General features: G+C 35.0%; 1 protein-coding gene across 1 annotated transcript; it reads left to right on the plus strand.

The window, feature by feature from the left end:
- The first annotated feature begins 3,249 nt into the window (after positions 1-3,249).
- Positions 3,250-8,738, plus strand: LOC142636115 (nuclear pore complex protein NUP50A-like). Its single transcript, XM_075810196.1, has 2 exons — positions 3,250-3,455; positions 7,052-8,738. Exon 2 carries the CDS (start codon positions 7,119-7,121, stop codon positions 8,376-8,378), a length of 1,260 nt encoding a protein of 419 aa, XP_075666311.1. The 5' UTR covers positions 3,250-3,455; positions 7,052-7,118; the 3' UTR covers positions 8,379-8,738.
- Positions 8,739-11,816: the final 3,078 nt, after the last annotated feature.

Here is an 11,816-nt window from a genome sequence, read left to right on the forward strand (position 1 = left end):
GTGGTGGATGTTCCAACTTCCAATATCTTGTTTCTTGTTGCAGAGTGTTTGCACCTTTTCGCTTTCAATAATTCTTCTATCTTGCGTTTTTGGGAGATTGCAGATTGGGCCCTGTTATTTTGTCTGTGTGTAAGCTTGTACCGTTGTACGTATGATGAGTCCATCGTCTGCTAGGAAAGGACTAATAATAATTTTGAACATGTGTAACTGAAATTCTATAGTTGGCGGAGGATATTGTAGGACCATCAAATCATTTATCGGTCTCTAAAATTAGAGGTCATTAGAATTCAGACCAAAACAATTAAGCATAAAAGCCCGAGGGAATTAACTTTCTATAAGTGTCAACTCTTTTGAGGTGAAAAAAATTGCTGACCATAATTCGGGAATAGGTAAGGGAATTTTAAATGAATATTTTGATTAGAAAAACAGATAACAAAAACAAGACAAAAAGGTTTTCCTTATATTTTTCACAGCTCAGTGTTGGAAATTAAGGCCAGTTTGGTAATGGTGTTTAAATAATGAAAATTATTGTTTAAATACCATAATACTCATTTCTATACACATTTTTACCCATATATTTCTACAAAATTTAAACCCTACTAAAAATCTCTTAGGTAAACTATATGTATCTAAGTTCTTTTTGTTTTAAACAAGAACAGGCCAAAGCCGCACACTTGTTCTCACTATCTTTACAAACCATTTCTAACCATTAGCAGCAAACATTTCTGCAGAAATATTCACAAGGTACTCTTATACAATTACGGAGACGTCAAACACTTAAATTGCCTTTTATAGTTGGTTAGCATAGATTAGGATAAGGATCATTTTTCCCAAGAGATGCTATAAAAGCCTTTATATCAAACGCAGGACTCAATGCAACCATAAGCTGGCATTTTAACTTTTCTCCTCGTTCCTCTCTGATGTCTGGAGAATTGACTAGTTAAACAGATATTATTAGGAGACAAAAGACTTTAACCAAACAAAAATGACTCCTATACTAAAATGCCTCCTATAACTTTTCTCAGATATTATTAAGGGACAGATAGGAGGAGTCATTTTTGTTTGGTTAAAGTCTTTTGTCTCCTAATAATATCTGTTTTAGTAGTCAATTCTCCAATAAAAAGAAAGGCCTAAGCAATTATGTACCATATTGTCAATTTAGGCCCAGTTGTAGATCTTTTAAGTGGAGTGTTTTTATACACTTTACACACATGCATTTTCCACGTGCTTCCAAATTGCAACCAGATGAACAAAAAGGCCAAAGCAAACTGGACCTCCCCTTCTTTAATCGATGACTGGTCCTTGAAATAATCACGAGGTGGTAGTAGCATGGCCCACATGTTAGCCATATCCCTCCCATATTTCCTTTCCTTAACCTAAACATAGAATTAGAGAATTAGCATTTGGATAAAAAAAAATTGTATATCATACATTCTCAAAACCTACTTTATTATTTCATTTTATAACTCATCATACATCTCAGTTTCTAATTTTACATACAACTCATTAAAATAATATAAATTATACCAACAAATAATATCAACAAATCAATTCTCTCTCCTCTCCCATCTCTTTCTCTTTTCCTCTTTTCCTCTCTTCCTCTCTCACTCCATTAAAATGTGTTTTTATTTTTACAACTCATGAACAATGGGGTTGTGTATATACAATCTTACTATTCACAAATGCTAAAAAAAATTTACATTTCCATTCTCAGGTAATGCTTTATTTTAGTGTCTTAACTACTAAAGTAGTAATTAGGGGGGTTTTACGCCCTCAATCCTATTGCTCTTGGGTTGAAATTTTATAAACTAAGGCTGCGTTTGTTTTGGCTGAAAAGTATTTCGGGAAATTGTTTTACACCATGTTGTGTGTTTGGTAGGCACTGAAAATTGGGTCAAACGGAAATTGTTTTTTGTGTTGACTGTAAAATAAGCCTTATCTGGTGTAAAATAATTTTCGTAGTTATTTTACCTTCAATTGGTTTCTACCTCTCACACTCTCTCGTGAAGGTTCTCACACGCCACTCTCCAAGCTCCAGTTGTGACCGAGCTCCACCGTCTCCCTCACACCAAACACAGCTCCACCCTCTCCCTCATGCTTGTCCGAGCTCCTCCCATAGTCCGACGAGCGTCGTCGATCCACCCAAGGTGAGTTTCGTCCACTCTTTCTCTCCTCACTCGCTCTCATCACTCACGCCAAGCCCAAGCTGAAGGACGGATAGAGCTATCGCCGGTGAAGACTCGCCTCAGCTCCTCCATTGTGCTCAAATCTATCTCCGATGAACCCAGCTAAACCCAACCCGATTTCACCACATCCCAGTCCCCGACCGTCATGCCTGCAAGCCCCTCGGCTGGTGAAGGTAATTTCTCATCTGCTTCACCTTCGTCCTCTCTCTCACTCATCACCAATTTGATCCAATCCCCCACCCACACCGTTGCTACCTTATATATATTTTTTGATTGTAAAATAACGTTTTTGCTTGGGTTTTGGAGGATTGGTGGTTGGGGTGACTCACGGGTTTCAGTGGTGGTAGGTTGGGGGTGAGTTTAAGCATTGATGGTGGTCGATTGGGGTGGTGGATCGTTGGCTATAGTGGTTTGTGGGTTTCAATGGTGGTGGATTATGGGTTTTGGCAGATGGTTTTGATATTGATTTTGAGATTAATGGAGTTTGATTTTGATTATGATTTTTCAGATTAATTGGTTATGTGGTGGATGATGGTGGATGAGTTTGTAGTGGCCGGTGGTGGATTATTGCAATTTTTTATTATAAAATTTGTTTGGAATCTGAGAAAATGGTTGAGAAAATGTGAGAAACTAGTAGAAAATTTACATTTTCAAAATGTTGCCAAACACTTGAAATTATTTTCTAACATAATTTTTAAAATGCAACCAAACACTAGAATATATTTTTCTTTTTCAAAAATATTTTTACCTAAAATTATTTTACACTCGAAAAATATTTTACACTGAACCAGCCTAAAAAACAAAGAAGTAAAGAACTCAAAATTTCTATTATTTGCCACATGGACTAACTAACAACATGCCGACAATTAACCACTAAAAGCCCAATTCTTTATTTGTGGGCTTTAATACCCCCAAAAAACCCAAATCAAGACTCACGGGTTCCATTTAGCCCTGTTTTCCACGCGTCACCATTTGAGCACAGTAGCACAAAATTTCTATCCAACTCTATGTCACGAATCCTTTAAAGAACCAAGCTTTGCACAATTATAAAGCCCTTTTCGCAGATTGGAATAAGGAGAAAGGAAACCCTCAGACCCTTCCATTTCCAAATCCTTACAATCCCACAAAATTTAAAATTATAAATAATAAATAAATATATAAATAAAAAAGAAAAAAGAAAAAGAAAAAGAGAAACCCATTTTCATCTCTGAGCCTTTCACTAGTTTCTCCGTCTCCGAGGTTTTTGCTTTGGCTTCATTTTGGTACTAGGTAAGTCCCAAATCTCTGTTCATTCTGTCTCTACGCTAATTACTATCTTGGTTTTTTTTTTTGTTTTTTGGGTTTCATCAATGTGTTATTGTTCTGTTTCTTTTTCTTTTTTGTGTACCTGTTAATGCTAGATTGGTTGTGAATCTTATTGATGTGCTTGTTTTTGCCTGTGTTATTGGTGACCCATTTTGTGGTATTTTTAATTTCTTTTTTGAAAAGTGGGTTTCTTTAAGCTTTTAGTCTCTGTTTGGTTGCTGGGATATGAAAGGAAAACTAAATTAAAGAAGGGAAATGGATAGAAAGTTTTAATTTATGTTGTTTGTGGGGTTTGGTTTGGCAAGAAAATGAAAACCCACCTCAACTAAGAGTTAGGATTTAGGGTTTTGGTAGTTAGGGTTGCTGTGTTTATTTTCATATTCTTTTCTTTTTAGTACATTTTCTAAGTCATTTATGGAGCTTTAGAGATTGTTCTTTCAGAGTTCTCTTACCTTAGTTTTATATGGTTGGGGATTAGCTCCAGCTCAAATGGCACTTCCTTCTTTCGGTAAGAATGGATCGAGGTTGAGCTTACGGGTTTAAAACCCACCGGATTTGTGTGATTCACCATTTAAACAAATCTGAACATCCAAGAAGAGATGGAATGCTACTTTGGCTCTTATTAGGCATCATTGTATTATGTTGGTGTAATAATATTTGAACTGTTTTTTCCCCTATTGGGTACTACTTTTGGTGGATGTGTGGTTAGTGGTGGTTGGCACTTGGGATGCTGAATCCGTAGTTTCTGTAGACACTTTAGGTTTCCTAACATTTCTAGAGTCCCTTTTTGATGTATTGTACTGCTAAGCAAGCAACGGTAAGTGTATTTTTTTAATCCCTGCTAAGCGTTTGGTTTGTTTTACTAGATCATTTTTGCTAGCTTCTATGTGTGGTTAGTAGCAGTTGGGGTGCCGGATCTTGTTAATTCTCTACTACTATTGGTATATTTGCCAGGTTCTACTTCTTCTGCCCCCAGCACATTGGCCACCTTCATTGTTGCTGTACTTTGTTAGGGTTGGGATTGATGTTTGAAGTTGAGCATTATTCTTTTACTGTGTCTTGTTGTATTCCTCTTGATCTTGATCTTAACCAGCGTTTGTCTTGCATCTTACTTTTATTATCTATCTGTATGTTGTGTAATTTTGTATGAATGTCTATTAATTTAGAGAATCTTGGAGATGAAGTTTTAATTTCTTTGTATATGTTATTTTTTGTTGCCTAATCAAACAGACAGAAGAGAAAAATGTTATAAAACTTAACACCTTAAGTTGACCCCTGAGTGCAGTCAATAGCATGATTCATTTTCTTCTCTTTGTTTTTTTAATTTTGAAGTTGAAAAATATGGCTCTAACTGATGGTTTTGAACACATCCAGAGAAGGTTCTATTGTGATGGTGTTTAATTGATCTGTTATTTACATATGTGCATACTTATTTATATATGTCAAGTGACTATGGTTCTCTTGTCATCATGGTTCTTGTATTAATTTAATCCCAAGATCCTACGAAATGTTTTCAGTAGAGGAGATATCCTATTATGATTGAATTGCTGGATGATGTTTTTGTATGCTGATAAATGTACAGAATTTTTTGGATTTTCATGTTTAAGCCATGACAAGAGGTCACTTGTAATGTATATATGTAAAAAAGGATATTGCCGAACTATATAGAATCAAAGTCTAATTGAATTAGACACCACATAGGGTAAAGATTTTACTTAGAGGTGCTAGTAAAATTTTACTTGGTGTGTGTAATTTCCAAGAAAAATGTGTTTAAAAAATATGCTAGAATAGATTTCATTTAGATGTGACAACCAAAAGAAAACATGTCACGTTTTAGAGAAGGCATCCATACATTTTTTTTTGGTGTCCAATGATTAAATTTTCTTGTTTTTTGTGGAATTTGTACATGTTGTCTGGCAGCAGATGCCTGATGGTTTTTACTCTTAATTCTTGTATGATCTGAAACTAAGCCAGGGATATTAGTGGGGATCTGTGATGTTAATATCCTAGTGGCTTTTTCCATGGACATCAAAAGTTGAAACATGGGATGTGCTGGTTTTTGTTTTGGCATTCCAGAATTTTATTCTTGTATATTCTTCTTTTATCTTGTATGGCTACTGTGAAAACTTTGAATCCGAGTCCAAAAGATTAAAGGATCCGTGAAAAGAGAACTCTGTAGAGGGTATTGCATTTTTGTAATGTAGTATTTCCTCATCTCTAAATGAAACTCTCCACACGTTTTTTTAGTTGATAATCAATGCAAACACAAAGAAAATGAAAATGACTTTCTTAAGCATCAGCTAGCCAGGGTGATGTCACAGCTTGTTAATTTGATTTATATGTTTGTGTGGTGCGAAATGCAGATTTGATGGTAATTCTAATTGAGAAGTCTAACATGAGAAGCAAAAGTTGTCCCTTATTTGTCCCCATGGTCCTGATAAGATTCATCATAATCTCATGTTCCTTTTCTTTTATATAGTATAATTTTGCAGTTAGGTCCATTGTGTACAAGATTTAGCACAAAAGTAAGTGGTTTCAGACTAGAAATAAATGAAGAATTTACCAACATATTCATTAAAATTCTTTTAATTAGTCAATTCTATATTTAAAATTCTAATTTATGTGGGATAAATTGACATTTAAAAGAGAAAAAAAATTGGTAAAACAGGTTCATGTTAAAAGGGCTCAACCTGTAACGACATGAATAATGAATTGAGTAATTTCTGGTTGATTATGGGTTAAACAAGTCAACACAGAATTGACCTATTTATTAATCATGTCAAAGTGGCTCAACTTGCTTGACATGAACCTGTATACACTAAACACTAACTGACAAGAAAACCATGTCGTGTTTGTAGGTTGTGTCTAACATTGTCATCCTTTATGAGATCTTGCTGAAGCTTATAAAATTCTCCCAAGAAATTTCTTATTCTTCATTTGATGTAACTCGTGGTACATGTTTGAAATTCCCATGAGTGCTCAAATTGATACCTCAATCATCATTTGGGAATGGGATGGTAATTAACTGGAGTTAGACATTAATATCAAATAAGGATATCGAGAAATCCTTGGTTCAATTACAAGCTCTATGCCAGAAGACTTTATTTGATTGGTCTAGGTGTTGGGGCTTCTCGGATTGTTCTACTATCTTGGAGTTTATTTCTTCTCTTAGTATTGCACTTTAAGTTTTTTCTGGCTGTTTTTTGTTGTTTGTTTATTTGTTGCATTTCCTTGTGTTCACCATCATGAACACCTTGTATTTGTTTTCTTCTGTTTTTCAGTTTGTTTGATAATACTCTTATTACCTACCAAAAAAAAGACATTAATATCAAATAATTATAAGAGTGAGTGCTCTTCATTTTAGTAATTTTAATGCCAGACAACAAAATGAATGTCCTAAAAGCCAATTACTCTATCTAGGTGTTTTTTCATGAAGATGTGTATGCTTTCTTGCCTATTTTCTTTTAGTTTAAAAACAACACGGTGGTTGGATGATGAGTTTATTATACTATTTCGTAGTTAATGATGTCTTTGGAAAAATACCATTTGCTGATTTGCAGATACCAGATTACCCGTAGTTGGCCTAACAACAGGTTTTAAGTTTTCCTTTTTTGCCTTGATTCTTCAATGGGGGATGCGGAAAATGCCCTTCCACCTTCAAAGAAGAGGTCTGCGGGAAGGGAACTCACTAAAGATAATGCTGGTCTTGATGATGAGGAGGATGCTCCTGAACAAGAGAGTGGAACTTTCAAGAGGGCCAGTGAGGATGTGCTAGCAACCAGAAGAATTGTCAAAGTTCGTCGAAATCAGACAACATCGGCTCCCTCTTCCAATCCATTTGCTGGGATTAGCTTGGTTCCTCCTAAGGAGTCCAATGTAGCCTCAGCTGAGGTTACAAGTGAAGCACAAGCTGCTGGTGAGAAGACGGTTTCAGATGATGTAGATGGAGAAGATGACGCGGAAAAGGGGAATGAAAAGGGTAAAGATGAGGAGAATAAGCAGTTAGAAAGCACAGATGATAAGGCAGGGGATGAATCTGCAGTAGGTAAGGAGAACGCTGTGGAGGAGAACAGCAATATTGGGAGTGAGGCAACTGAACCGAAGATAGATAATGAACAAACTGCAAAAGAAGCGAAGACTGAAGATGAAGACAAGAAAGATGATTACAGTGAAAAAGTGAATTCTGGTGCGGAAGGCACTCCTTTGAGCTCATTCCAACAGCTTTCAAGCAGCAAAAATGCCTTCACTGGTCTTGCTGGAACTGGAATATCCACCTCTACATTTTCCTTCGGGTCTATTTCAAAGGATGGGTCTGCACTTGGTACTGCTTCTGCATCGCTTTTTGGGGTGAAAGATGACAAGCCTTTTGGCCTTGCTCCCTCTAATAATGGAAGTTCTTCAATTTTTGGTGCATCAGGGGCTTCCACTGCTTCAAAGAGTGAGGGAAGTGGTTTCCCATCAAAGCAGGAGGTTGTGATGGAGACTGGGGAAGAACAGGAGAGAGTGGTTTTCACTGCTGATTCCGTGATGTTTGAATTTGTTGATGGAGGTTGGAAGGAACGTGGAAAGGGAGAACTAAAGGTGAATGTCTCCACCACTGGCACGGAAAAAGCCAGACTTGTTATGCGAGCCAGAGGGAATTACAGGTTGATTTTGAATGCAAGTCTTTACCCAGATATGAAGCTCACAAATATGGAGAAGAAAGGCATCACATTTGCCTGCGTTAATAGTGCCAGTGAAGGGAAGGATGGTCTTTCTACATTTGCTTTGAAGTTCAAGGATGCTTCCATAGTGGAGGAGTTTCGAGCTGCCGTTACAGCACATAAAAGCAAGACCTCTGAAGTTCTGAAGACTCCAGAGAACTCCCCCAAGGCTTCTGATGATTGAAAGTCTCTCTTTGATGCACAGGGAATTCCATTTTCTGACGAGAAGTGCGTCCTGATAGTAGTTGTGCTTTCTCCACACAGAAGAGAGAGTTATTTTAGATTTCGGAAATCCTCAGTCCTTATGCAGCAGAGTTATAGTCCTATCCTTTTTGTTGTAGTCTAATTTCAGTCTAGTCTGCGAGAAAATACTTAAATTCTGGGAAAGTCTGCTTCAAACTGCATAATTTGAGCTTGTAAGACATTAAATGTTGGTTAGAGTTTTATAGTTAGTCCCCTAAATTTGGGATATATTGTGAACTGCAATGTCATATTTTGGATAATATCTTCTTGGTCCCAAAAGACAACCATGGGAAAACCCGAATTGCATTGGTTGTAAGATGTCACTATGTATTTCCCTTAAATTTTATAATTTTGACATTATCGCCTTGGATGTCATTCATGTCTCTATAATACCAATGAGCTGCAACAGCCAGGGACTTGTATTTCCTTATCAAGGTATCACAAGTCTCTGAGAATCTGAATAATGCTTGTAACATGTCATCGAACCTGGTAATTACTTTTATTAATTTTCTGTTGTTGCTTTTCATGGTGATCCGTTAGCCTTGCATGGTCGGTACTTCTATACATGTGCATGTTTGAATCAACAAATGTCCTATTACACGGGAAAACATGTTCATTTGCTTGGAAAAGATCTTGCTAAGGAGAATCTGTTATGAACGGGATAAATAAATTACTGAAATAAAAAACATAATCAATTTGAGATAACCAATTTACTTGATTCTCATAATGCATTCAACATACATAAATAGCTAAAGATAAGATAACCTCATCAACAAATCCTAAAACATAAGAACCAATCATATCTTAAAACATAGGAATTAATTTGAATACAAATAAATAACCATACTAATTTATCTAGGAAGCTCTATTCTACTACTAAACTAATTTGAATAATTTATCTAGTGCTTTGAGTCAAACTAAATAACCATGCCTTTGGAGGTTTCACGAGACTGTCTCATAAAATACACATTTCTTCCACAATGCATTTGATGAATATTTGATGGAAGGTTTTGTTAGGTTCTAAAAGTTTAGAGCAATTGACAAATCGTGAGCACAAACTTGTCTAGATATAAATCTTAGAATCTATAGAGTTTATTAGACAATGCTCAAGGTGTTATAAGTCAAAACACAAGAAAATAGAAGTTGTAAAAAGAATAGTTCAAATTCAGTGAAATCTGACCAATCAAAAATTAGATCTGACTGATTGAAAATCAAAAAATTCAAATTCAGTGAAATCTGACTGATTGAAAATTAGATCCAACCGATCAAAAATTGCAGACATGAAATTTCTACAGAATTCTATTTCAGGTCAAACTCTACTTAACCGTTTTGGGTTTCAAGTGAAACACTTCTAGTGTATAAAGGAAAACCCTAACTACATTTTCAAAACTTTTGAGAGACTTTGGAGGAGCTCTTGTGAGATCTAAAAGGTATTATGCCTTTCTATATCAAAGTCACTACCGGAAATCATTCTCATATCATTAGATCTGGTAGATTTGAAGTTGTTGCAACAAGATCAACAACAACTGATGATCTAAATTTTCAAGGGTGGTCTTGGAGTCACAAACTGGAGAGTTTGTGTTGCTGAAACCTTTGAGTGAGATCTCAAAGTCACAAGCGTGGGTGCTTGTGTTGGTATAAATCCAAAAAGAGAAGGAGTCCGTGAATTTAGAACTTGCATGTGGTCGTGTCAGTAAGTTACTACTGGAGGTAGCATTAGATTTAGGGTTAAATCTTTTGTAAAACTTCAATTCTCTTATAGTGGATTTGGTTTACCTTGAGGATAGTTAGGTTAAATTCTTCCTAAGTTTTTACCTTGAAACGGTTAGTTTCATTGGTTTTCATGGGTCATCATATCATGGTGTTATTTATTTTGCTGCTTTGTATGATATGATTTATTTGTGTTTAACCTAGATCTAAATAATTAATCTAAGTAATCACTTGGTTATTATATTAGGTTAATTAATCTGTTTAAGGGGTCTAAACATAACAAACAAGTGGTATCAGAGTGGGTTCACTCTGATTTGGATTAACATCCCAAGTGAGATCCTTGATCCCTACTATCATGGATAATTTTAAGTGTCTGTTTGCTCATATTTGTGATGATTTAATAAAAAAGGTCACTATTATTTATATTGATCTTGTTGATACCTGTGAAACTTTTCGTAGGGAATTAACTAAATCTATGAAAATTTCTAAGAAATTCAAGGAAGATTTAAAATTGGTTAATCTTGAAAAAGATGAATTGATTGTGAGATTGAATGAATTAAACAAAAAGAATGAATTTTTGAGAAATCAACTTTCCTCTAAAGATGAGAAGATGAAAAGTTTGGAACAAGAGTTAGTTGAGTCTAAAGCTAAACTTGAAAATTTGACTAGTACCAAGTTTGCTGTTGTTGCCAAATGTGTTTTTGTTTCTCTTAAGCCTAAAACTAGAAAAATTTATATCCTTCTTTCAAGAGGAATCATAAAGAAAAGACTTATTTTGCTAGGTTAGACAAAGGTAAAAGTTCTGATGTAGACGTTGAAGTTTTTAAACCTAAGTTTAAACAAATTGATAGATTGCTGAAGAAATCTGTTTTTGTGCCTACTTGTCACCTTTGTGGTGTTGTTGGTCATATTAGACCAAATTGTTTTTTGTTGAGGCAAAAACCAAACTCTGAGACTAAATCTGTCGTTAGGAATATTGATGTTCCTAAATTTGTTCCTGTTTGTCACTTTTGTGGTGTGTCTGGTCACATTCGTTTTAACTGTCATAAATTGAAATTTAAGCATGCTATGTTTCAGTCTAGGATATGTGATGATTTTTTTCTTGCCATAAGTCTTGATAAATTGTTTCATATGCTTTTGAAAAATTTAAGCTTGTTGGCTTATGAAAGGAAATTACAGGATTTTAGTCTCTCTCAAACGAAGGTTGTAATCCCTCAAATACACTCTGTTTCACATGGTTTTTCATCTACAAAGCCAAATATGCGTGTTATATGCGTGAGAAAAGACTTGCTAAGGTAAATATTGCTTATTTTTCTTTGATATAATTCTTCCAATTATTTGTGGACATGTTTTCATTTCTGTTTTAGGTTGTTTGTTTGGAAAAAAAAAGAAAAAAAGAAAAAAAGAAAAAGAAAAAAAAAAAACCAAAAACACTGAAAGACAAATTTTTATTTTTTATTTTTTTGTGTCTTGTTTTCTTAAGAATTACATGAATTATGATATCTCTCTCTTGATTTAGAACATGCTTGATATTGTGGAGAAACATAGAAAGTGTGTGTTGCTTAATTTAGTATATGAGCTATTTTGAGTTTGTGTATGTACTAGTTTGTACATGTACTCATGGGTTAATTAAAAAATTAATATTTATTGTTTGTGTACCTTCTATAGC

The sequence above is a fragment of the Castanea sativa genome, chromosome 5 (assembly GCF_040712315.1).
Source record: "Castanea sativa cultivar Marrone di Chiusa Pesio chromosome 5, ASM4071231v1".
NCBI lineage: Eukaryota > Viridiplantae > Streptophyta > Magnoliopsida > Fagales > Fagaceae > Castanea > Castanea sativa.